This window comes from Dipodomys merriami, unplaced genomic scaffold (assembly GCF_024711535.1).
Source record: "Dipodomys merriami isolate MVZ:Mamm:240054 unplaced genomic scaffold, mDipMer1.0.p SCAF_935, whole genome shotgun sequence".
Classification (NCBI taxonomy): domain Eukaryota; kingdom Metazoa; phylum Chordata; class Mammalia; order Rodentia; family Heteromyidae; genus Dipodomys; species Dipodomys merriami.
The window spans coordinates 239,048-265,717 of NW_027206552.1; the positions used below are offsets into that span (position 1 = coordinate 239,048).

General features: G+C 44.6%; 2 protein-coding genes across 12 annotated transcripts; both read left to right on the top strand.

The window, feature by feature from the left end:
- The first annotated feature begins 272 nt into the window (after positions 1–272).
- LOC138821752 (zinc finger protein 26) lies at positions 273–15,563 on the top strand. Of its 10 annotated transcripts, none has more exons than XM_070014164.1 (4): positions 273–483; positions 3,096–3,222; positions 3,769–3,864; positions 15,302–15,563. In XM_070014164.1, exons 1-4 carry the CDS (start codon positions 451–453, stop codon positions 15,421–15,423), a joined length of 378 nt encoding a protein of 125 aa, XP_069870265.1. In that variant the 5' UTR covers positions 273–450; the 3' UTR covers positions 15,424–15,563. The 10 variants fall into 10 exon arrangements, with proteins under 10 accessions (XP_069870265.1, XP_069870266.1, XP_069870267.1 ...); XM_070014165.1 differs by lacking the exon at positions 15,302–15,563 and adding an exon at positions 14,125–14,899; XM_070014166.1 differs by lacking the exon at positions 15,302–15,563 and adding an exon at positions 5,555–5,697 and having other exon boundaries at positions 279–483.
- Positions 15,564–18,386: 2,823 nt separating this feature from the next.
- LOC138821753 (zinc finger protein 140-like) lies at positions 18,387–26,033 on the top strand. Of its 2 annotated transcripts, none has more exons than XM_070014168.1 (4): positions 18,387–18,805; positions 21,178–21,304; positions 22,140–22,238; positions 23,659–26,033. In XM_070014168.1, the coding sequence occupies exons 1-4, from the start codon at positions 18,797–18,799 to the stop codon at positions 24,795–24,797; spliced, it is 1,374 nt and encodes a 457-aa protein (XP_069870269.1). In that variant the 5' UTR covers positions 18,387–18,796; the 3' UTR covers positions 24,798–26,033. The 2 variants fall into 2 exon arrangements, with proteins under 2 accessions (XP_069870269.1, XP_069870270.1); XM_070014169.1 differs by having other exon boundaries at positions 18,388–18,805; positions 22,143–22,238.
- The last annotated feature ends 637 nt before the right edge of the window (positions 26,034–26,670 follow it).

The window sequence follows — 26,670 nt, forward strand, 5'->3', positions numbered from 1 at the left end:
TCGGCTCTTTCGCCTCCCAGGAAAACGCGCTACCACTCGAGCCACGCCCCAACAGCCGCTGTCGGCTCCCCGGCCCCACGAAAGGCCTCCAGTTTGTGCCTGGGGCCAGGGTTGCTGTGCAGGACTCTGCGTTCTGCGCCGGCGCGTGACGCACTTCCCGTTGCGCCGCCCTGGCGGAGGGCGCGCCGGATGAGGCATTTCCGGTGGCGTCGGACCACGGCGTCCTAGCCCGGCCAGTCACGTGACCCGCGGCAGTCCGCGCGCGGCGCCGGCCGGCCCCCGTCTCTCCGCTTCGGGGTCGGGCAGCCGCGCACCCCTCGCCCGCGCTGCTCTGCCCTGCCAGCCGCCGCCCGGACCCGGGCTGTCCGTGTGTGGGAAGAGTGAGGAGGCCACCGCGGCCCCGCGCGCGACGCGGCTCGGGACCGCCTCCTGGTCTCCTCAGTCGGTGCGATGGCCGCCAGCTCCCGGACAGCTGCGCGCTGGGTACGCAGGGGCTCTCCCTCGCCCTTCAATAGCTGCTCGCCGGCGCCGGCGGCCCACCCGGCCATCCTCGCTCCTCAGGAGGCTGAGACCTGAGGATCGCGGGTCAAAGCAAGCCCGGGCGGGAAAGTCCGCCAGACTCTTACCTGCGACCAACCATCCCAAAGCCGGAAGTGGAGCTGTGGTCCAAAGCGGTAGAGCGCTCATCTTGAGTGTAAGAGTTCAGGGACTGCCTTCGGGCCCTGAACGGAAGCCCCAGAACCAGCACAGAAGGGAAAAAAAGGAAAACATTAGCTGCCTCTCGACCCCGAGGGTGGCCAGGGCATCCCTTCGGCCACAGTGAGCATTGACGCGCCCCTCCCGGCCCCTGGATGTCTTAGGGCCTCCAGAGACCGACCTTCTGGATTATTTTTGTCCGACGTCTTCCGCAGTTGGACTTCGGTGCTAGGCGCAGGACCTCAGTTCTGAGAACCCTTGTTCAATAGGTGATTGTCTTCAGCAGTCGCTTGGGATCTCATTGGGGAAATAATTACCCCTTTCCTTTATGCAAAAGTCTATTGTCCTTTTGCGTACTGGATCCTGAGATCTGAGACTGGTACTGGCTGTACGAAGATACGCACGTGTTTCTTAATTTATAGGCATTATGATCTGGAGGGTAATCAAGCGAACAGTGGAGTTCACAGTTACAGGTGGAGGATAGGTAATGAGATAGAGACAAGAAGCAGTATTAGAAATCCTGGTAAAGATCTGTTATTGAGTATGCAGTGCCTCTGGAGGACCATTTGAATAGGAAATACACAGGTTAAAGACAAATATGCCCAAGGCCAGTGGCTCATGCCTGTAATCCTAGCTACTCAGCAGGCTGAGATCTGAGGATCATAGTTTAAAGCCAGCCCGTGCAGAAAAGTCTGAGACTCTGATCTCCAGTAAACCACTAGAAAAACCGGAAGTGGCGCTGTGGCTCTAGAGGTAGAGCGCCCTCTTTGAGCTGAAGAGCGCAGGGACACCGCCCAGAATTCAAACCCCATGACCCACAAAAAATAAAAAATAAAAAAGACATATGCGCAAAGCTCAGAATATGACTAGAATCCTGAAATGGATAGAGTTGAGGACCCAGTGACAAAAGAAGGACATGTCATGAAAGGCTGGATCCCAAGAGAGATGAGAGAACTTAGGGTAGACTCTAACCTAGATTTAGTAGTACATGTTTGTACCTTCTGGTAACGGTGTAACATGTTAACAGATTTGAATTGCCACTTTTCTCTGAAGAATTAGGATAGATCACTGCTTCTTTGATGGGCGCCAGATTAAATAATATGTTTGTGAATTATGGTCATACCATAATTCCCAGTGGATCCACTTTAACATATTAGCCAGGTGATCTGTGCTATAATGTTACTGCCTTTACTGCTCTTACCTAAACCATCTCACTTTATTAAGAACCATCTGCAGGGGAGGGTGGAACATGTGCATATACCCAATTATGCAGTTAATGTAAATCAGCTAAGTGGGAGAACATTAGGTGATACAATGTAGAGTTAGAGAGTGTTGATAAGCCTGATGGGGAGGCAGATATAGGTGAACTAGTTTTGTGGCTTAGTGAAACCTTCAAACAAAAATAGGATACATATGTAATATCTTCAATTACTCTAGATTACATAGGTATAAACTGTAATTACCTTGCATAGTTTCTGTGACTATAAGCTTCCATTACTATTTATCTGGTCTTTTTTGATTCCCTTTATTTTCTAATTTCCACTTTTTTCTTTGGTTTAGCTCAGTGATTTCAAACGTAATTTTCTATGCTTTAAGTGTATCTCCTCTAAACATTTAAAAAAAAAATTTTTTTTTTTTTGGAGTCCGGTCACCGGGCCTGAACTCTGGGCCTGGGTGCTGTCCCTCAGCTCTTCAGCTCAAGGCTAGCACTCTACCACTTGAGCCACAGCACCACTTCTGGCTTTTTTTCTTTTTGCTTATGTGGTGCTGAGGAATCGAACCCAGGGCCTCATGCATGCAAGGCAAGGCATGCAAGGCAAGCTCTCTTACCACTGAGCCACCTTCCCAGCACCCTCTTTTTTTTTTTTTTAATTTAAATTTTATTTTATTTTATTTGAGAACACACTGTACAGAGGGGTTACAATTACATTGGCAGGATAATGCATACATTTCTTACCAAGCATTGCAGCCTCCTCCTTTGTTTACCCTTCACCTCCCTTCCCAGCCTCCCCCCTCCCCCCCACCCACCTCTTTTTTTTTTTTTTTCAATAAGTTTTTTTTTTTTTTTTTGTCGGCCGTGGGGCTTGAACTCTGGGCCTGGGCGCTGTCCCTCAGCTCTTCAGCTCAAGGCGAGCACTCTACCACTTGAGCTACAGCGCCACTTCCGGTTTTCTGGTGGTTTATTGGAGATAGGAGTCTCATGGTCTCTCCTGCCCAGGCTGGCTTTGAACCGCGATCCTCAGATCTCAGCCTCCTGAGTAGCTAGGATTACAGGCGTGAGCCACCGGCGCCCGGCTTTAATAAGTTTTTTGTATTGTGAAAATACTTTACAGAGGGGTTACAGTTATTTCTGGTTCTTCTGTCTTGTATCCAGTTGAACAGGGTATGCATTATTACAGGGACTATTGTCATTTACGGATATATCTATGGAGTTGTCCTTGGAGGAATGGCAGCTTCTGGACTCTGCACAGCGACACTTGTATAGGGAGGTCACCCTGGAAAACTACAGCAACTTGTTATCAGTGGGTAAGTCTAGCATCCCAATTTAACTCAAGTTGGGAGTCATAAATTGCCATCTCTTTTTCTTTTGTTGACTTACCCTAGGTCCACTGAAGTATTTAATGACTATTAACTTGAACTATAGTGGTACATGTTCTAGTTTCTATCTGGTCTTTGGCACCTAATGGTATACTTCAACAAAGTACCAATGAACAGGGTATTTGTGTGTATGTGTGTGTACGTGTTTGTACACGTGTGTACGTGTGCCAGAACTGAGCCTTGAACTCAGGGCCTTGCAGTCTTGCCTAACTTTTTCAGTTGAGCCATACACCTCTACTTTGCTGGTTAATTGAGATGAGAGTCTCACAGATTGTCTGCCCAGGCTGGCTTCAAACTGTAATCTTCAAATCTCAGTTTCCTGAATAGCTAGGAATCACCATGCATAGTTAGTAGTGTAACATTAGGCATATTCCAGTGGTGTCTGGTGCAGATCAGCAGTTCTGTTTATTTACTGAGCCCTTAGTTTTATCCCTAGCAGTTTGGTTCATATCCCTTGTGATTTTCCGCCAACAGGATATCATGGTACTAAACCTGATTTAATCTTCAAGTTGGAGCATGGAGAAGAGCCATGGATTATAAATACCAAAATGTCCACACAGAACTGTCCAGGTGAGTGAGTGTAAACCTGAGATGTGGGACATGTGGAGGGTGACTGGTTTTTCTTGAGAGCTTGGCATAGGAATTGTGTTGTAAATAGAAATCCCTGAAAGTTTTTAAATTGATCTGGCTGACTCCATATAAGATAATGAACACCTCAGGTCAGGAGGTTGCTGCCATTTGGCATGTTGGGTTCTCCTTCATACCAACTGACATACTTTTTATTTATTTTTTTCTTGTCAGTACTGGGGCTTGAAGTCAGGACACTGTCCTTGTGCTTTTATGTTCAAGGTAAATGCTCTTCCATTTGAGCCACATTTTGATTTCTGGCTTTTTTGGTGATTAATTAGAGAGAACAGTCCCATGGACTTTCCTGCCTGAGAGACTTCCAACTGTGATTCTCAGATCTCAGCCTCTTTAGTAGTTAGGTTTGTAGGCATGAACTAATAGTAATAGTAAAAAAGTAAAAGACCCTATTTAAAAAGTAACAGTGATAGGCTGGGAAGGTGGCTCAGTGGTAGAGCGCTTGCCTTGCATGCCTGAGGCCCTGGGTTTGATTCCTCAGCACCACATAAGCAGAAAAAACCAGAAGTGGCACTGTGGCTCACGTGGTAGAGCGCTTGCCTTGAGCTGAAGAGCTGAGGGACAACGCCCAGGCCCAGAGTTCAGGCCCCATGACGGACAAAAAAAAAAAAAAGTAATAAGTGAGGGCTGGGAATGTGGCTTAGTGGTAGTGTGCTTGCCTAGCATGCATGAAGCCCTATGTTCCATTCCTTAGTACCAAATAAACAGAAAAAGCCTGAATTAGTGATATGGCTCACATGGTAGAGTGCTATCCTTGAGCAAAAGAAGCTCAGAGACAGTGCCCAGGCCCTGAGCTCAATCCCTAGGACAGGCAAAACAAACAAACAAAAAAAACCTAGATGAGTTTTTGTGTGCATATTTGTTTTGTAGAAGGCTGGGATGATTGGTTCCAGAAAAATCAAGATGAGCTTGAACGTATTGAGAGAAGCTATGCTTGTAATATGATTGGAAAACTTCATCTGAGCAAATCCCATGTTTCTTCAAGGCAAAGACTCCCTAAGTCTAACATACAAGGGGAATGTTTGACACAAACCTTGGGTTCAAGCAGAAACTTAAGAAAGAATCCTAATAAGTGTCATAGTAATGAAGAGTCATATTTTCTTAAGCATCAAAGTGCTTATAGCATAGAGAAGAGCTGTGTGTGTAAAGAATGTGGGAAAGCTTTTCGTTGTAAATCACAGCTCATTGTACATCTCAGAATTCATACAGGGGAAAAACCTTACGAATGCAGTAAATGTGAAAGAGCCTTCAGTGCCAAGTCAAATCTTAATGCTCATCAGAGAGTTCACACAGGAGAAAAACCCTACTCATGTAGTGAATGTGGGAAAGTCTTCTCTTTCAGGTCACAACTCATAGTACACCAGGAAATTCACACAGGAGGGAAACCGTATGGTTGCAATGAATGTGGGAAAGCATACAGTTGGAAATCTCAGCTTATTTTACATCAAAGAAGTCATACAGGAGTCAAACCTTATGAGTGCAGCGAATGTGGGAAAGCCTTTAGTTTAAAGTCTCCCTTTGTTGTACACCAGAGAACTCACACAGGAATGAAACCTCATAAGTGCAATGAATGTGGGAAAGCCTTTAGAAGTAAGTCCTACCTCCTTGTTCACATCAGAATGCACACAGGAGAGAAACCCTATCAGTGTACGGATTGTGGGAAAGCCTTCAATATGAAGACACAACTAATTGTGCACCAAGGAGCTCATACTGGAAACAACCCTTATCAGTGCAGTGACTGTGGCAAGGCCTTTGGGAGAAAGGAGCAGCTCACTGCTCACTTGCGAGCCCATGCTGGGGAGAAGCCTTATGGGTGCAGTGAGTGCGGGAAGGCTTTTAGTAGCAAGTCGTACCTTGTCATACACAGGAGAACACACACAGGAGAGAGGCCCTACGAGTGTAACTTATGTGAGAGAGCCTTCTGTGGGAAATCACAGCTAATTATACACCAGAGAACTCACTCCACAGAGAAGCCCTATGAATGCAGTGTGTGTGAAAAGGCCTATCCTAGGAAGGCATCCCTTCAGATACACCAGAAAACTCACTCAGGAGAGAAACCTTTTAAGTGCAGTGAGTGTGGGAAAGCCTTTACTCAGAAGTCCTCTCTCAGTGAACATCAGAGAGTTCACACGGGAGAGAAGCCATGGAAGTGCTCTCAATGTGGAAAATCCTTCTGTTGGAACTCAGGACTTCGTATACATCGGAAAACACATAGAGAAATTCAAGTACTGAAATCAAAGACTCTTTCACAGGAGCTGATGCTATAGAGACTCAGAAACTATTATTCAGATGGAATTAAAAGCAGTGGGTCCTATCACGTAAGTTGTATAGGAGAGACCAGTCATACTTGAGTAAGTTGAAAAAACTGTAATCAAAATATTTGTAGGGCTGTCCTTGGAAGGAGGCTTACTGGTAGAACGCTTGCCTTGCATGCATGAGGCCCTGGGTTTGAGTCCTCAGAACCACATAAGCAGAAAAAGCTGGAAGTGGTACTGTGGCTCAATGGTAGAGCACTAGCCTTGAGCTGAAGAGCTGAGGGACAGCGCCGAGGCCCAGAGTTCAAGCCCAACAACCAACAAAAACAAAAACTGTAGACAAGAGAATGCTTGAACAGTGGGGAACAGTAATAACAAGTATTGTAGTGTCATTATGAAGATGTGGGCTATTCACACTGAGACTTTGTAAGTTTAATAAAATTTAGGAAGCATTTTCCCATAGGAAGCATGTTACGTATTTGAAACTATGGTTTTATAAAATAAGATAAAGATAACTTCAGTTATAAACATGGGGGAGTATGAAGTTTTGTTTTTTCTCAATATGTAAATAAGTAGAAACTTATACCAAAAGCCAGGATATATCTCATGTATCCTAGTTAACTGGATTATACATTTTGGTATTTTTTAATTGTGTGTGTGTGTGTGTGTGTGTGTGTGTGTGTGTGTGTGTGTGTGTGTGTGTGTGTGTGTGTGTGTGTGTGTGTGTGTGTGTGTGTGTGTGTGTGTGTGTTTGTGTACATACTTGATAGTTTGTGACATACCATCCCCTGATAGTCTCTATATTAAATGCTAAATAACATCACTATCTCCATGTTTTAGCATGTTTGGAATTGGAAGGATACAGTTATCTAAATATTCTGCATGAGCAGGTCTGGCAGTTATAACTGCTTATAAAAGGAGTCACCATAATGAGCACTTACCTTGTATTAGTAGCTTAGTATCTGTTCTCCATTGGTAATAATGAGTTGTTTTTTTGTTGTTGGTTGTGGGACTTGAACTTGGGGCTTGGGGGGCACTGTCCCTGAGCTCTTTTTGCTCAAGGCTAGCACTCTACCACTTTGGGCCACAGCTTTACTTCCAGTTTTCTGGTGGTTTACTAGAGATAAAAGTCTCATGGACTGGGCAGGGAAGGTGGCTCAGTGGTAGAGAGCTTGCCTTGCATGCATGAGGCCCTGGGTTCGATTCCTCAGCACCACATAAGCAGAAAAAAAAAGCCGGAAGTTGCGCTGTGGCTCAAATGGTAGAGTGCTAGCCTTGAGCTGAAGAGCTGAGGGATAGCGCCCAGGCCCAGAGTTCAGGCCCATTACCAGACCCCCCCCCCCAAAAAAAAAAAAAAAAAAAAAGTCTTACAGACTTTCCTGCCTAGGCTGGCTTTGAACCATAATGCTCAGATCTTAGCCTCCTGAGTCACTAGGATTACAGTTGCAAACCACTGGTGCTTGGCTCTGATACTTTTTTTTTTTGTCAGACATGGGGCTTGAACTCTGGGCATGAACACTGTCCCTCAGCTCTTCAGCTCAAGGCTAGCGTTCTACCACTTGAGCTATGGCGCCACTTCTGGTTTTCTGGTGTTTTATTGGAGATAAAAGAGTCTCACACGCTGGGAAGATGGCTCAGTGGTAGAGCACTTCATTGCATGCCTGAGGCCCTGGGTTCGATTCCTAGCACCACATAAGCAAAAAAAAAGAAAAAAAAAAAGAGTCTCACGGTCTTTCCTGCCTGGGCTGGCTTTGAACCGTGATAGTCAGATCTCAGCCTCCTCAGTAGCTAAGATTACAGGCATGAGCCTCCAGCGCCCAGCTTTCTGATACTTTCTTATTCAGACTCTTCACATTTCTTTCAATTAATACATTGTGTGGAGTCTTGATATTTATCTCCAGACTTTTTTCAATCATGCTTAACACCATAATCTACTACATTGCTCAAACCCCAAACCTAAGGATAATTGCTTTTCCTTTTTTGTACTTTATTCATCAAATCTTTGTTCATTCTAACTTTAGGATATGATTTTTGACTAAAAATGAGTTATGAGTTTCCTGCAAATGTATTTCTTCAATTGAACTTTAAAACTTCAGATATTTTTACATTACTCCTAAACTTTATTTTTTTTGTGTGTGTGGGGGGGTCCAGTCGTGGGGCCTGAACTCTGGGCCTGGGCGCTATTCCTCAGCTCTTGTAAGCCACGGCGCCACTTCTGGCTTTTTTCTTTTTGCCTATGTGGTGCTGAGGAATCGAACCCAGGGCCTCATGCATGCAAGGCAAGTGCTCTACCACTGAGCCACCTTTCCAGCCCCAACTCATCTTTATACTGCAGAATATTTTTATAACTAGCAGAATAAAGAAAATGTAGTTTCTTTTTGAAATTGAAAATAGTCCTTTTGAAGAGCACGTCTAGTAAGTAGCTAACATATTAGTAGTTACATTGTGAGGGTGTCAGAAATAGAACAATATAAAACTGACTATTCAACTGAATGGTTTAAAATTCTAAAATTTAAATTTTAAAATTTTGTGCCAAGACAGTTTAGATGAAAGGGTGTACTTTGAAAACATGTTATATGAAGTGACTTTCCTTGTAACAATGTCAGAAAATCAAAGTAGTGGCATGAGCCACTTACTTCTAGCTAATCTGTTCATGAACCACTCACTTCTAGCTAATCTGTTTTATTTTTTCTTCATTGTACTTAACTCCTGTATAGGCTTTGTTATTTACTTTCTTTTTTTTTTTTTTTTTTTTGCTTTTTAACTTTTCCACTGATTTGAAAGTTTTTTCTTCTCATGTTTCTCCAGTGCCTCATTCTTTTTTTTTTTTTTTTTTTTTTTTTGTCGGTCGTGGGCTTCAACTCTGGGCCTGGGCACTGTCCCTCAGCTCTTCAGCTCAATGCTAGCACTCTACCACTTGAGCCACAGCGCCACTTCCGGCTTTTTCTGCTTCTGTGTTGTTGAGGAATCAAACCCAGGGCTTCATGCATGCAAGGCAAGCACTCTACCACTGAGCTACCTTCCCAGCCCCATCCAGTATCTCATTTTTTTTGGGGGGGGGGGTCCGGTCGTGGGGCCTGAACTCTGGGCCTGGGCGCTGTCCCTCAGCTCTTCAGCTCAAGGCTAGCACTCTACCACTTGAGCCACAGCGCCACTTCCGGCTTTTTTCTTTTTGCTTATGTGGTGCTGAGGAATTGAACCCAGGGCCTCAAGCATGCAAGGCAAGCGCTCTACCACTGAGCCACCTTCCCAGCCCCTCCATTACCTCATTCTGTTCAGAGCACAGCATATATATGTTGTGTACTGAGTACCTTTTTTTTCCTGCTTATTACACTTTATGAATTGCTCACATTCTTCCATGATAAGCTTCGTGAGAACTACCAAAGATGACTTATCTAACTCAATTTCCTGTCATTTTCAGTATTTCTTGTGTTTTTCAATACCTAAAGCATAGGCATTCATTTGAGATTTATTATTGCATACTTGGAAGGCAAACCTTAAAAACAGCTCTGGGCTACGAATGTGGCTTACTTGTATAATGCTTGTCTAGCATGCATAAAGCCCTGGGTTTGATTCCTTAATACCAATAAACAGAAAAGGCTGGAAGTGGTGCTGTGGCTCAAGTGGTAGAGTGCCATCCTTGAGCAAAAGAAGTTTAGGGACAGTGCATAGGCACCGAGTTCAAACCCCAGGACTGGCTAATAACAAAACAACAACAACAAACAAACCATACCCACAATCAGCTCCTCCATTTCTGGTCTTTTATTCATTCAGATAAGCACCACCATAAAGGTTTTGTTTCCTTTATAGAAACTTGGCAATAGCCGGGCGCCAGTAGCTCACGCCTGTAAGCCTAGCTACTTAGGAGGCTGAGATCTGAGGATATTGGTTCAAAGCTAGCCCAGGCAGGAAAGTCGGTGAGACCCTTATCTCCAATAAACCACTAGAAAACTGGAAGTGGCTGGGCTGGGAAGGTGGCTCAGTGGTAGAGCGCTTGCCTTGCGTGCTTGAGGCCCTGGGTTCGATTCCTCAGCACCACATAAGCAGAAAAAAAAAAGCCAGAAGTGGTGCTGTGGCTCAAGTGGTAGAGTGCTAGCCTTGAGCTGAAGAGCTGAGGGACAGTGCCCAGGCCCAGAGTTCAGGCCCCACGACCGGACCCCCCCCCCATAAAAAAGTATGAAAGGTCATGGAAGAGAAGTGTTTGGAGATAATGCAAATCCAAGCATGAACTTTGTTTCTCTAAGTAAATCAAAGAATGAAAGTGACCTACATACATGCATTTATTTTAAAACATCATTTATATTTGCTTGTCCCCCAAGGAAATTATGGAAGAATTGAATCAGATGAATTTAATATACTTGATAAATTATTTTTCAGCACCAAGAGGGAGGAAACTGATACTTCGCTAAATTACGACTAGTATGAGATATATATATATATATATATATACATATATATATATATATATATATATAAGAGAGAGAGAAGTATAAAAAGTCACAGATAATTATCACAGAAATTGTTTAGGGGAGACACTCTATGAGTGAAGGAATATAGAAAATGCTTCAGTAGAGCTGAGAAGGTGGCTTAGTGGTAGAGCGCTTGCCTTGCATGCCTGAGGCCCTGGGTTCGATTCCTCAGCACCACATAAGGAAAAAGAAAGAAGCCAGAAGTGGCGCTGTGGCTCAAGTGGTAGAGCGCTAGCCTTGAGCTGAAGAGCTGAGGGACAGTGCTCAGGCCCAGAGTTCAGGCCCCACGACCAGACCAAAAAAAAGAAAAAAGCCAGAAGTGGCGCTGTGGCCCAAGTGGTAGAGCGCTTACCTTGAGCTGAAGAGCTGAGGGACAGTGCCCAGGCCCAGAGTTCAGGCCCCACGACTGGACACCCCCCCCCCCAAAAAAAAGAAAATGCTTCAGTAATCAGTTAACTCGCTGGGCGCTGGTGGCTCATGCCTGAATCCTAGCTACTCTGGAGGCTGAGATCTGAGGATCATGGTTCAAAGACAGCCTGGGCAAGAAAGTCCATGAGACTCATCTCCAATTAACCAGCAGAAAACTGGAAGTGGTGGTGTGGCTCAAGTGGTAGAGCGCTTGCCTTGAGCTGAAGAGCTGAGGGACAGCGCCCAGGCCCAAGACCTATGACTGACCAAAAAAAAAAAACAAAAACAAAATCCAAACTCTCCTTAAACATCAGAGCAGACATAGAAGAAGCTTATGGTTGTAAATGTTGCAGAACTTTTTCCCCAGAGTCAGAATTTATCACACATCACAGAACTCATATAGGAGAGAAACCTTATGACTGTAGCCAAAATCACAGCTCACATTCTCATCAGAGTACTTATACCAGAGAGAAACCATATGAATGTGGTAAGTGTGGGAAAGCTTTCAGAAATCACATTGTAAAGCTCATTGGAGGACACATATAGAAGAAAGGTCCTGTGGATGCAGTGAATGTGGGAGGGCCTTCAGTGAAAAGTCAAATCTCATAAACCACCAGAGAATTCCCATAGGCAAGAGACCTTTCAACTGCAGGGAATGTGATACAGCCTTCAGCAGGAAATCAAAACATTTTTACACATCACAGGGCCCACACAGGAACAAAATCCTACAGACCTAATGACTGTAGAAAATCCTTTTTTGAGAAATCAGAACTCATTAGACATCAGACAGGCAGTCAGTGTAGTAAAGCAATTATAGAGAGGGCAAGTCTCCATCATCAGAGAATACATACAGGAGAGAAACCTCATAGATGCATACAGTGTGGGAAAGCACTCTATCAGAAGCCACACCTCATATCACATTAGATGATACACATAGGAGAGAAACCCTTTTTAAACAGCCAATGTGGAAAAGCCTTCTGCAGAAAATTCCAGCCTGTTAGACATCAGAGATCTCATAACAGGAGAAAAACCCTATGAATGTGGTGAATGTGGGAAAACCTTCAATGAAAAATTGTCTTACTAATCATCAGAAAATTCATACAGGAGAAAAACCCTGTGTGTGTAGTGAATGTGGGAAAGCCTGTTCTCAGAAGTCACACCTCCTGTCACCAGAGGCCACACACTGGAGAGAAACCCTATGAGTGCAATGAATGTGGAAAAAATTTGGTGAGAAGTCGAGTCTTGCAACTCATCAGAGAACTCGTACAAGAGAAAAAATGCTATGAATGTAGGGAATATGAAAAAGCCTCTCAATGCCTTGAGCTGAAGAGCTGAGGGACAGTGCCCAAGCCCAGAGTTCAAGCCCCACGGCCGACCAAAAAAAAAAACAAAAAAAAAAAAAAGAAAAAGCCTCTCAGAAGTCACAGCTAAATACTCACTGGGTAATTCATACAGAAGAGAAACCCTATAAATGCGACCTTTGCACAAAAGCATTCTTTGAGAAGGCAAAGCTAATTAGACATTGGGGAACTCACAGAGAAGAAAAACCTTGTGAATGCAATCAATGTAGAAAAGCCTTCAGTGAAGTCAAACCTTATACCATTCCATACAGGGGAGAAGCCCTGTAGATGTAGTGAGTGAGGAAAGCTTTTACTCAGGTGTCAGCTTGTTAACCACTAGCAAATTCATACAGGAGATAAGCCTTATCATTGCAGTGAATATGCAAAAGCTTTCAGGAATCACAACTCATTAATCATCAGAGAACTCATTTGGGAAATAAATCTTAGAAATGTAATATGAGTCTTAACAGATTACACTTCATTGTACTTCAGAAACTACAGATATAGTAAATTACAGCTAAGTTGTTTGAGTTGTTTGAGAGTATTAAGGTAGAAATTATAACTGTTTAATAGGGAGAACTTTCAGGAGAAAGGCCAGTATACATATTTATATATCAACACTGATGGAATAGAATGGACCTGTGAGTGCATTGGATCTCATGGAAAGTCAAGCCTTAGTAGAATATTATGGTATGAAGGGAGTAATACTGTGAATATAGAAGTCAGACCTCAGCTCTAGGAATATTTCCACTGAAGTCATAGAAAACGAATGGATTACATCCACCAAGACAGTACTTTTATCAAGTAATGACAGGTCACTCTACATAATAGAATGCATTTAGAAATCAAATTCTGTGAAAATACTAAATTGTAGGACAATCTTCAGCAAGTAGTTCAACTATGTTTAATTTTTTGGAATTCATGTTAACAGATACTAGTAGTCCTCAGTTCTCAACTGAGATTGACAGGCATTCATGCTGAAGTATGAAGATTTTAAAATGTGTTTATAAATTGAATCATTGAAATATTGGAGTAGGAAAATTTACAGTAGTATTTACGCTTTATTTTCTACTGTCATGTATATGTTTTATATCTTGGAATTACATATAATGTTAATGGCATCAAATGTATATCCTAGTGCCTCTGATGTATGTCAAAACACTATATACTATTGTTTTTCTATTTTAATACCATGAAAATTGAAATGGCTCATTGCTGAACAGGTAGATTAAGCAATAATAATTACAATTTTTTCTTATCATTTATTGGCATATACAGGGATTGCTTATTATTGACCTCTCATCACCAACAGAAATTATTTTATTAGTTTCTTGCATTCTTAAGAGTTTGTAAAACATTTTATTGAGTCTTGTTAATCAGTACATGAAGGTAAGAGCAACAGAATGCAACAGAAATATTTGATAGTGAATTAGTAAAAGAAATTTGCTGGGTGCTGGTGGCTCACACCTGTAATCCTAGCTACTCAGGAGGCTGAGATCTGAGGATTGCGGTTCAAAGCCAAGCCAGGCAGGAAAGTCTGTGAGACTCTTATCTCCAACAAACCATTCATAAACTGGAAGTGGCTCAAGCAGTAGAGCGCTCGCCTTGAGCTGAAGAGCTGAGGGATAGTGCTCAAGCCCAGAGTTGTGAACTGTAGTCCATATTACTCCAGAAAAATGGAAGAATGTGCCATGAAAACCTTTTCTCATTTGCCAGGCATGAAGGCACATACTTGTAAGACCATCAACAAGGAGGCTGAGGCAGGAGCAGCTCATGTTCAAGGCTTTTTCTCAAAACAAGACAAATCAGATCTCATTTAGTGATATGCCTCCAAACATAATATATACACATCTTAATACACTTGTATTAAGATGTGTATATAAGATGTGTACCACTTGTATTCTGATTAAATGCAGATACTTTGCTGCTACCATGTTTTCGATGTTTGATAAAATGTCTTGTAAAAAGTGTCTTTGGTGGGAATGTGGCTTACAGTGGTTGCTTAGCATGCATGCAGCCCTGGGTTTGATTCCTAAGTACCACATAAACAGAAAAAAGCTCCAAGTGTCACTGTGGCTCAAGTGGTAGAGAGTGCTAGCCTTGAACACAAGAGGCTCAGGAACAGTGCCAAGGCCGAGTTCAAGCTTCAGGATTGGCCAAAAAAAAAAAAAAGAAAAGAAAAAGTGGAGCTGGCAAGGTGGCTCAGTGATTTAATGCTTGCCTTGCATGCATGAGGCCCTGGGTTTGATTCCTCAGCACAACATAAGCAGAAAAAAGCCAGAAGTGGTGCTTTGGCTCAAGTGGTGGTAGAGTACTAGCTGAGGGACAGCACCTAGGCCCAGAGTTCAAGCTCCATGAATGAAAAAAAAAGTTTTGTGGTGAGAAAATATTCTTGAAACATCAAGGAAATCTGTTTTGCCCTCCTGAACCTCTCTGTGTTAAGTGGACAAGTATCAGCAAACAAGAATTTAGTTATTTCATCATTACAATGTTCTGCCTTTCACAATTTTCATTATTGTCTTGTAAACTTAACTTTATGTGAAGTATGCTTTTGTGTAGAAATGACTAAGTTATCTCTTAACCAAGTAATACTGCCGAACAGATACTCTAATTTTTTTTTTTTTTTTTTTTTTTTTTTGTCGGTCGTGGGGCTTGAACTCTGGGCCTGGGCACTGTCCCTCAGCTCTTCAGCTCAAGGCGAGTGCTCTACCACTTGAGCTACTGCCCCACTTCCGGTTTTCTGGTGGTTTATTGGAGATAGGAGTCTCAGGGTCTCTCCTGCCCGGGCTGGCTTTGAACCGCGATCCTCATATCTCAGCCTCCTGAGTAGCTAGGATTACAGCAGTTAGCCACCGGTGCCCATCAAAGATCTTATTTTGGTTCATGGTTTCAGAGGTATCAGTTCATCAGAGGTATCATGATGTTCACCATGGGGAAGACATGGCAGAGCCTAGCAGTTTCATCATGGTGGCTGGAAGGAAGGAGCCACATCAGAAAGCATCTAGGGTGAGATAGAATCCAAGGATTTGCCCTAATAGTCTACTTCCAACCTAGCAAAAAATTCCACTACCTCCCACTGGTCTATTCAGATTTTGGATGGATTAAATGGATTTAAACATTTATCAGAAAACTCATGCTCATCTTTGGAAATGCTATCCTAGGTACCCTAATTATAATTTCCTTTTTTTTTTTTTTTGGTTTGTTTGGTTTTTTTTTGGTTGGTCATAGGGCCTGAACTCTGTACCTGGGCCCTGTCCCTGCGCTCTTAATCTCAAGGCGAGCACTCTACCACTTGAGCCACAGTGCCACTTCCAGTTTTCTGGTGGTTAATTGAAGAGTCTTATGGACCTTCCTTGCATGGGCTGGCTTTGAACTGTGATTCTCAGATCTTAGCCTTTTGAGTAGCTGGGATTACAGGTGTGATCACCCGTATACTAGGCCTGAGTGTACTTTACTAATCTAGATATTTCTTCATCAAATTGACAATAAGGCTTAATCATTACTATACTGGACATAAGGGCTCAAGCAGTAATATAGTTGACTAGCAAACATGATGCATTGAGTTCAAATTCCACTACTGTCAATAACTAAAAAGTAAACATTAATCATTATAAATTGGATATGCTGTCTCACATCTATAATCTCAGCTACTTGGGAGGTTGAGATCAGATTAGGTCTGAGGCCAGCCTGTGGGAAGTTTGTGAGTCTCCCTATCTCTACAGATGGTGTGTAGTGGTATGTGCCTGTTATTCTAGTCTAGAAGTGTAAATAGGAGGTTCACTGTCCAGGCAGACCTGGGCAAAAAGCAGGCCTGTTTAGCAAGCATGGGTCCCTCCCTGATTTCAAACTCAATTATTAGCACCATTCAAAAAAATTTAAAAGAGCCAGGAGCCGGTGGCTCACTCCTGTAATCCTAGATATTCAGGAGGTTGAGATCCAAGGATCTCAGTTCAAAGCCAGCCCTGGCAGGAAAGTCCTGAGACTCTTATCTCCAATAAAAACCACTAGGAAACCGGAAGTGACGCTGTGGCTCAAGTGGTAGAGCACTCGCCTTGAGCGCAGGGACAGCGCCCAGGCCCAGAGTTCAGGCCCCATGACCGACTCTCCCCCCGCCCCACAAAAAACCATTACAAGTGAAGATCTTATTGTGTTCTTAGTCTAGGAAGAGAGAAGTAATTGGTAAGAGTTATCTTTTTTTTTTGTCTTTTCTTTTTTTTTGGTACTGGGGATCGAACCCAGGACGTTGCACTTGCTAGGCAAGCGCTTTGCCACTGAGCTACATCCCAGCCCGGTAAGTTATCTTAATACATTTGAGAAACATACGAATAGCCAAAAGTACTCAAAATCAGCAAAATACAATTACGTGTATACATAAACATATGTACAATATATCCTAGTTGGTACTTTTGTTTCTTCTATTTCTTTCCTTTTGTATCCACAATTTTTTTTTTTTTTTTTTTGGTCCAGTGGTGGGCCTGGGCGCTGTCCCTCAGCTCTTCAGCTCAAGGCTAGCACTCTACCACTTGAGCCACAGCGCCACTTCCGGCTTTTTTCTTTTTGCTTATGTGGTACTGAGGAATCGAACCCAGTACCTCATGCATGCAAGGCAAGCGCTCTACCACTGAGCCACCTTCCCAGCCCTCCTTTTATTTTCTTACTTTGACATTTCTCCCTCCCCCTCCCCCTCCCCCCCCACCCTTGGTCAGTACTAGAGTTTTAGATTGCTAAGGCAAGGATTCTACTGCTTGAGCTTTGCAAACCTTCAACTTCAGCCCTCTCTCCCCCCTTAATTCTTTAAGGGTATTTTGGGAAATAGGAGTTGGCAGTACTTTCGTTTCAACATATGAAAAATGTGCGGCCTCTTATGGGCTCCTTGGTGGTATATATATATATTTTTTAATTTTGTCAGTCGTGGCTGGGTGCTGTCCCTGAGCTGTTTTCGCTCAAGGCCAGCACAGCGCTCTACCACTTTGAGCCACAGTGCCACTACCGGTTTTCTGGTGGTTAAGTGTAGGTAAGAGTCTCAAGGACTTTCCTGCCCAGGCTGGCTTTGAACTGTGATCCTCAGAACTCAGCCTCCTGAGTAGCTAGCATTATAGGCGTGAGCCACCAGCGCTTAGGTCTCCTAGATTTTAGATGATAAACCCACTGTAATTCAAACTGTTGTTTCCGATGGTCAATGCATTTTTTTTCTTTTTAGAAATATAGTCATGATGGAGTTTGTAATTTTTTTGGGTCCGTCCTGGGGCTTGAACTCTGGGCCTGGGGGCTGTCCTTGAGCCTCTGTTTATCAGGGAACCTCTGGATAATCTAGAAGAATTAAAGAGCTAGAGTTGCTTGAGCTGACACATAAAGACTAAGTTGAGAGGAGCTACCGAAGTTAGGGTGTGAAAGACAGCCGTGCTTCTCTCCTCCCTCGGTGGAGGGCGCGGCGCGCTCAGAGGCGTCGGGAGCACACGTGACGTCTGGATCGCAGCGTTGGCGCCATCACGGAGGAAAGCGGGGCGCGAGAAGCTCCGGGGCGCGAGCACCGAGCGTTCCGGGTCTCGGGAAGGCTTTCACCTTTCCTCGAGAGCTACCCGAAGTCCCCAGGCCGTGCTGGCAGGCTGACCGCCGCAGTCAGGGAGCGGCCGGGTCCGGGGGGCGTGGCTCCGCCGGCCCCGTGCCACCAAGGCCAGCGCCATCAAGGCCAGCGCCCAGGGCGAGCCCCGGAGTCAAAGTCCCCGCCCCGGCTAGTCGCGGGGCCGCCGCGTTTCCGCCCCTTCCGCAGACGGGGCCCGAGCGTCGGCGGCCGCGGGTCACCCCCAGGCCGGCAGACACGCTCGCTCAGCGGGCATCGCTCACAGACCCGTCCCCTCGCCCTCCGGCCGCAGTGGCCTGTGGGAAACGCCGTCGAGTCTCGCGGGCTTTTGTCTCCGTGCGGTGGCTGCGGCCGCACGGCATGCCGGGAGATGTAGTAGGCGGCTCGCGCGGTCCTCCGTCAGAGCGGCGAACCCGGAGGAGTGCGGTGGTCGGGTCAGGTCGGCGGATCGCGTGGCTTGCCGCGGACTGCGGTGGGAGGCGCCTCGTTGCCCTCGCCGCAGTCGGCTCTGGGAAGCGTGGCCGAGCGGCGTGGAGAGCGCCGCGGCGCGGAGGGCCGCCCCTCGCGGGGGCTCTGGGAAGTGTAGTCGGAGGCCTGCGGCCTGGGGGCGGTTCTCGCAGGAGTCTGGTGCTGGGCCCCGGAACGCTGCGCGCGCGGGCGGCGCTGTGAGGGGACGCTCGTGGCCGGCGCTGCCAGAGCGGCCCCGGCGGCGCTCGCGCCCGCGAGTGGTCGAATCGCGGGCCCGCTGGCGGGTCCGCGGCGCCCTGCCAACGCCGCCTGACGTCCTCTCCCGCCCCAGATCGAGTCATGGCTCCGGTAAGCGTGCCTTTCCCTCTCGGAAGTGCAGGTTTCGGGAGCTGGGGCCGGCCAGGCGCTCCTCAGAGACCCCTCCCCGAGGGTCGTGGCCCGGCTGCTGCCCGGCCTCTCCCTCCCGGGCTTGGGGCTTGCTCGTTCCCACGCAGCGCCCTTCGCGCCCCTCGCGCCCCGACCCCAGTGTCGGCACCGCTGAAGAACTTCGCAGAGTGCGCGCGGCCCGGGCCCGCGGCGCCCGCGTCCCAGACTCCCGGCGGCTCTCCAGAAGCATGCTTTTAACCTGCTTTCCAGGTTCTTCAAGCTCGTGCCCCAGACTGCCTGGGGATGCAACCGTTGCGGGCAAAAGTTTTGACCTCGCAGGACTCATTTTTCAGACATGACATAAATTTCCTTAGCAAGAAAACCCAAAATATTGGTTGGAATACTGCTTATCTTAGGTTAGTGTTTCCCAGAGACCAGCATAAAGGCTTCAAACCATTCTTCAGTTTCCTTTCTCTGTTCTACCATTTGAGTTCTTCTGGGAAATCTAATTTTCACTTTTGCAGATGTTTAGGAAATCACTTCCTTTGTTATAATTTTTTTTTTTTGGGGGGGGGTCCGGTCGTGGGGCCTGAACTCTGGGCCTGGGCACTGTCCCTCAGCTCTTCAGCTCAGGGCTAGCACTCTACCACTTGAGCCATAGCGCCACTTCCACTTTTTTCTTTTTGCTTATGTGGTGCTGAGGAATCGAGCCCAGGGCCTCAGGCATGCAAGGCAAGCGCTCTACCACTGAGCCACCTTCCCAGCCCCTCTTTATTTTTTTTTTTTTTGGTGGGTTGTGGGGTTTGAACTTTGGGCCTGGGCACTGTCCCTGCACTCTTCAGCTCAAGGTGAGCACTCTATCACTTGAGCCACAGCGCCATTTCCCTTTGTTATAATTTTTAAGATTGTAAAACATAACTGTGGCACATCTTATGGGGTTTACTATTAGTTGGGACATTTTACATTGCTCTTTTTCTTTCTTTTTTTTGGTGCTGGTACTGGGACTTGAACTCTCCTTGTGGGTACTGTCCCTCCAGCTTTTGTTGGTTAATTGGGGATAAGGGTCTCACAGACATTCCTTCCAGGAACCTTGATCCTCAGATCTCAGCCTGTTGAGTAGCTAGGATTAAAAGTGTGAGCCACGGCACCTGCCTGGTTGTGTGGCTCATTGAAGTATTCAAAACCATGTTGTGAAGTAGAATTTTGTTTTATTATTTCCAGTAACCCTGAGGCAAAGAGCTTTAGGTTCCATTCGGAGAAACATTATGTTTCTTTCTTGAGAAGCATGTGCACTTTATGTATTGTTTGTTGCTCGTCTTTTTTATTGTGATATTTCTAAAATTGTCACTATGATTTGTTGGAGGTTGTGTTAGGGTATCATTACTGATCCCCCTAATACAGCCAGTTATTACCACAAAGAAATGTTGGCCAAACCATAGACCCATATAACGAAAATTTGCAATGTTTACTAAACACAATTTGCACTGTTTACTAACTACAAAGGAATGGTGTCTAGTATTCAAAAAATGTAAGTTATTAAGAATTTTTCCAGTTATATAGGTGTGCTAGGCAGTTAATAAAATATGCATAATTTTTAGATTGTTTAATAATTTTTTGTTGTTGTTTGTTTGGTTTGGTTTGGTGTTTGTAGGTCGTGGGGCTTGAACTCTGGGCCTGCGTGCTGTCCCTCAGCTCTTCAGCTCAAGGCTAGCGCTCCACCACTTGAGCCACAGTGCCAGTTCTGGATATTTTGTTTATTTTTTGTCTGACATGGGCTTGAACTCTGGGCCTAGGTGCTATCCCTGAGCTCTTCAACTCAAGTCAAACTCTCTGGTCATTTCTGGTTTTCAGGTGGTTAATTGGAGATAAGAGTCTCACAGACTTTCCTGCCCAAGCTGGCTTTGAACTGTGATCCTCAGATCTTAGCCTCCTGAGTAGCTAGGATTACAGGTGTGAGCCAGCAGCACCTGGCTAAAATTTATTTTTGTGATATTTATTTTCCTTATTTGAATTAAAATATAAATAACAAAATAATATAGAATAAAAAAAGAAGAATTTTCCCAACCAGAACAGGAAGTCTGTGTTGTTCTCATCTATAGCCCTAAGTTGTGAACAACTGCATGTCATTTCTGGGCAAATAATCCATATCCTTTTCTACTTCTCCTCTGTTGTGAAATAGAACAAAACAAAAACCTAGGATCTTCAGGGTATCAGAATTACTCAGAATTCTGGAAACTCTTATTACCCCCACATCTACACACTGTCTACTTTCCATGGTGAGGCTCTAGTCATTCCTTAATCAGGCATTGTGAGGCATGGGGACTGGTTGTACAGATGCCTGTATGTTATTTCAGGGTTCAGTGACATTCAGAGATGTGGCCATAGATTTCTCCCAGGAGGAGTGGAAATGGCTTCAGCCTGCTCAGAGAGATTTGTACAGATCTGTGATGCTGGAAAATTATGGCCATCTGGTTTCACTGGGTAAGTATTCCTCATCTCCTTCAAGTCATAATTAGAGCCTTAGTATGGGCCTTTCGAACTCAGGGCCCGTGTGCTGTTCCTGAGCTTTTTTGCTCATGGCTAGCACACATTCTCTCTCTCTCTCTCTCTCTCTCTCTCTCTCTCTCTCTCTCTCTCATATAAAATATATATATATATATATATATATATATATATATATATATATATTGTTGTTGTTGTTGTTTTGTTGTTGGTTGTGCGGCCTGAACTTTGAGCCTGGGTGCTGTCCCTCAGCTCTTCAGCTCAAGGCTAGCACTCTACCACTGAGCCACTTTCCCAGCCCATTTTTGTTTTTCAATTTTAAGAGCCTCAAGGACTTTCCTGCTTAGGCGGGCTTTGAATTGAGGTCCTCAGATCTCCTCTCCAGTAGCCAGGATTACAGAGAGAAGGCACTGGTGACCAGTTATAGTCTTGATTATCTGGGTGAACATTCACAAAGGATATATGAATTTCTTTCTTTCTTTCTTTCTTTTTTTTGTCCGTTGTGGGGCTTGAACTCTGGGCCTGGGTACTATCACTCAGCTCTTCAGCTCAAGACAAGCACTTGAGCCACAGCGCCACTTCCAGCCTTTTCTGTTTATGTGGTGCTGAGCAATCAAACCCAGGGCCTCCTGCATGCAAGGCAAGCACTCTACCATTGAGCCACTCTCCCGGACCCATGAATCTCTTAATCTTATTTTTAAAAGATGGGGAATTAATCTTTGGGCATTTTTCCGTACTTCTACTTGTAATTTATTTTAATAGCCTTTCTTAGGATTTAAAGACTGATTTTGAACTCTTTTTCATTTCTTGTAAGCAGGTCTCTGCATTTCTAAGCCAGATGTGGTTTCCTTATTGGAGCAAGGGAAAGAGCCCTGGCTTGGGAAGGGAGGTGTGAACAGAGATCTCTTTTCAGGTAAGTGAAATACAGGCTGAGAGAGACAGTTGTTCCTTCCCTGCCACCCCACTCCCACCCCTCACCCTACCTTGAGACTTTTTTTTTGTTGTTATGGGCTTGAACTCTGGGCCTGAGTGCTATCCCTGAGCTCTTCAGTTCAAGGCGAGTGCTCTACCACTTAAGCCACAGCACCACTTCTGGTTTTCTGGTGGTTTATTGGAGATAAGAATCTCATGGACTTTCCGGCCAAGGCTGGCTTTGAACCATGATCCTCAGATTTCAGCCTCCTGAGTAGCTAGGATTACAGGTGTGAGCCACTGGCGTCCAGCTAAATGTATATTCTTATGAAAGTTCTACAACCTTTATAGTTTGTCAAAGGTTGAATTACAGAAATTGTGCAATATGTGACAAGAGAGACACTTCTTAGCTGCCCTTGGCCTATCCCTAGGCCTGTCTGCCTGTCTTTTTTTTTTTTTTTTAGGTCCGGTCGTGGGGCCTGAACTCTAGATCTGGGCACTGTCCCTCAGCTCTTCAGCTCAAAGCTAGCGCTCTACGGGTCCCCCACTCCTTCCTACTTTCCTTCTTTTTTGTCAGTTGTGGGGCCTGAACTCTGGGCCTGGGCACTGTCCCTCAGCTCAAGGTGAGCATTTTTACCTCTGAGCCACTTTCCCATCCACTTTGTCTTTTTTTTAATGTATCAGTCCTGGGTGCTATCCTGTGCTTTTTTGTTCAAGGTTGGCACTCTGTCACTTGAACCACAGCTCCGCCTCTGGCTTTTTGGTGGTTAATTGGAGGTAAGTGTCTCATAGACTTTCCTACACAGTTTGACATTGTGGATCTCAAGCCCAGCTTGAAAGTAAAACTGTCTCAGACAAAAAGAAGAAATGGCCAGGCGCTGGTGGCTCACGCCTGTCATCCTAGCTACTCAGGAGGGTGAGATATTAGGACTGTGGTTCAAAGCCAGCCCAGGTAGGAAAGTCTGTGAGACTCTTATCTCCAGTAAAACCCCAGGAAACTGGAAGTGATTCTGTGGCTCAAGTGGTAGGGTGCTAGTCTTGAGCTGAAGAGCTGAGGGACAGCGCCCAGGCCCAGAGTTCAAGCCCCCCAACTGCCAAAGAAAAAAAAAGAAATGATTTGGTGCTACTGGCTCATGCCTGTATATGTTGTTACTTAGGAAGCTGAAATCTAAGGATTGCAGCTTAAAGCTAGCTGAGGCAGGAAAGCCCATGAGACTTTTGTCACTAATTAATCATGAAAGAGTCAGAGTGGAGTTGTGGCTCAAGTGGTAGAGTGCTAGCCTTCAGCAAAAAAGCTCAGAGACAGCACCCTGGCCCTGAGTTCAAGCACCAGGACTGGCACCAAGAAAAGAAAAGGTGAAATGGCTTTTAGTTTACTCAATACACGAAAATTTCTTACTTAAAAAAATTGTATCTTTCAGTGTCAGATGGGAAGATCAAAGAGTTTTCTCCAAAAAATGCCATTCTTGAAGGTGACTCATCCAAGTATTTGATAATGGAAAGAATTTTAAGCCAAGGCCCTATTTGTTCCAACTTAAAGAGAAGCTGGAAGTGCAAAAATGGTACCCAGATGCTACAGAGAGACCAGGGGTTTATCAGGCAAGTGACAGTCTCTCATCAAGAATTCCTAGGTCAACATATGAGTATCAGTGATACAGAGAGGCCCTATGGATGCCATGAATGTGGAAAAAGTTTCAATCGGCGCTTCTCCCTTGTGTTACATCAGAGAACTCACACTGGAGAGAAACCATATGTGTGTAAGGAGTGTGGCAAGACCTTTAGCCAGATCTCAAATCTTGTGAAACATCAGATGATACATACTGGAAAGAAGCCCCATGAATGTAAGGACTGTAATAAGACATTCAGTTATCTTTCATTCCTTATTGAGCACCAGAGAACACACACTGGAGAGAAACCTTTTGAATGTGCTCAATGTGGAAAGGCCTTTAGTCGTGCCTCAAATCTTACTCGACATCAGAGAATTCACCTAGGCAAGAAACAATATATGTGTAGGAAATGTGGGAGAGCCTGTAGCAGTGGCTCAGAACTCATCCGACATCAGATTACTCATACTGGAGAGAAACCTTATGAATGCAGTGAATGTGGGAAGGCATTCCGCCGTTCCTCACATCTTACTCGACACCAAGGCATCCATACAACCAAAACCCCCTATGAATGTGATGAGTGTAGCAAAGCATTCCGTTGTCACTCATTCCTCATTAAACACCAGAGAATTCATGCTGGAGAAAAGCTCTATGAATGTGATGATTGTGGTAAAGTTTTCAGTTGGCACGCATCCCTTACTCAACATAGGAAAATTCATACTGGAGAGAAGCCCTATGCATGTGTAGAATGTGATAAAGCCTTTAGTAGAAGCTTTTCTCTCATTCTACATCAGATAACTCATACTGGAGAGAAACCCTATGTATGTAAGATATGTAATAAATCATTCAGCTGGAACTCAAACCTTGTTAAACACCAGAGAATGCACTCTTTAGAGAACCCCTATAAATATGAAAATTCACTTAATTACCACCCATTGTTTAATGAACAGCAATGATTCTCTCTGTAAGGAAGGCCTAAAAATTTATGGATAAGTACAAACCTAAAATCTCCAAAATAATGCCTTACTTTTACTTCAGAGAACTTTTGGGAAAGAGCCTTATATGAATGTGTTGAACATGAAGGAGTGCGGCCCAGACCTATTTTACATCATGGAAAAAAACTCCAGGAATATGTATGAAAGCTATTAGTAGCTGCTCATTCTTTATCAATATCCAAGGAAGAGATCAGTATTGAGAAGATTTTTCATTTAAAAGGAGTCCTTGCTCTCTCTATTTTTTTTTTTTGGGGGGGGGGGTCCCGTCGTGGGGCCTGAACTCTGGGCCTGGGCGCTGTCCCTCAGCTCTTCAGCTCAAGGCTAGCACTCTACCACTTGAGCCACAGTGCCACTTCTGGCTTTTTTCTTTTTGCTTACGTGGTGCTGAGAAATCAGGGCCTCAGGCATGCAAGGCAAGCGCTCTACCACTGAGCCATCTTCCCAACCCTTGCTCTATATCTGTAAATTCCTTCCAGGAAAGTCAGTATGCAATAGATATGAAGAAGCTTTTAGTTAGAGACCAGCCCTCATTCTGCATCTGTTGGCCTAGCCAGAATAGAATGCTTGATAAGGAAGAGCTTACTAAGGGGTACTCTGTCTGCATATCAGAAATTTTTTTTTTTTTTTTTTGTCGGTCGTGGGGCTTGAACTCTGGGCCTGGGCGCTGTCCCTCAGCTCTTCAGCTCAAGAGGAGCGCTCTACCACTTGAGCTACAGCGCCACTTCCGGTTTTCTGGTGGTTTATTGGAGATAGGAGTCTCATGGTCTCTCCTGCCCGGGCTGGCTTTGAACTGCGATCCTCAGATCTCAGCCTCCTGAGTAGCTAGGATTACAGGCGTGAGCCACCAGCGCCCGGCTCAGAAAATTTATAGTGAAACAAAGTGACACAAACAAAGTCACTTGAGAATTTATTTGCCAGATACTATTTATTCTAAATTCTCTTGAAGGAGACAAAGCAACTTTTAAGTTAATGAATTGTGACTTTTCACAATACTCCAAAAGTTTATGAGGTAATTATATTAGGGAAACATATCATTGTGATGAGTTAACTGAATTTTCATATTTCTATGCATTTATTCAGAGCAGAAACTGTGGGCAAGGGTCTGATTTCCAGAGGAGATGGGATATTTTTAGGTGAATTCATAAAAGAAAGTTATGAATAAATCTGTTGGCTTATAGTAAACTAATTTTGAACTTGCTGGTTTCTTCCGCAGCATATTTTAATCTGAAAATGTATCTACCACATTATTGACATCAACTGTGCATAATGCTGTGCTTTTAGAAATATTCTATAAGGTAGGTGCTGGTGGCTCACTCCTATAATCCTAGCTACTTAGGAGGCTGAAGTCTGAGGATTATGGTTTGAAGTCAGCTTGGGCTGAAAAGTCTCCATGAGACTCCTGTTTTCAATTATCTACTCAAAAACTGGAAGTGGCAGGCAGGCTGCTGGTGGCTCACACCTGTAATACTAGCTACTCAGGAAGCTGAGATCTGAGGATCGTGGTTCAAAGTCAGCCCTGGCAGAAAAGTCTGTGAGACTCTTACCTTCAATTAACCACCTGACAATTGGAAGTGGCACTGTGGCCTTGAGCTGAAGAGGTTAGGGACAGCATCCAGGCCCAGAGTTCAAACCCCATGACCAACAAAACAAGCAAACAAAGTGGACGTGGCATGGTGACTCCAAGTAGTAGAGTGCTAGCCTTGAACAAAAGAGCTCAGCAATATTGGTTAGGTCCTGAGTTCAAGACCATGACCGAAAAAAGTATTCTATTAATATTTTTAGTTATGGTTTGAGCCCGAGTTTTGCTAACTTGTTCAATTTTGAATTGACATTA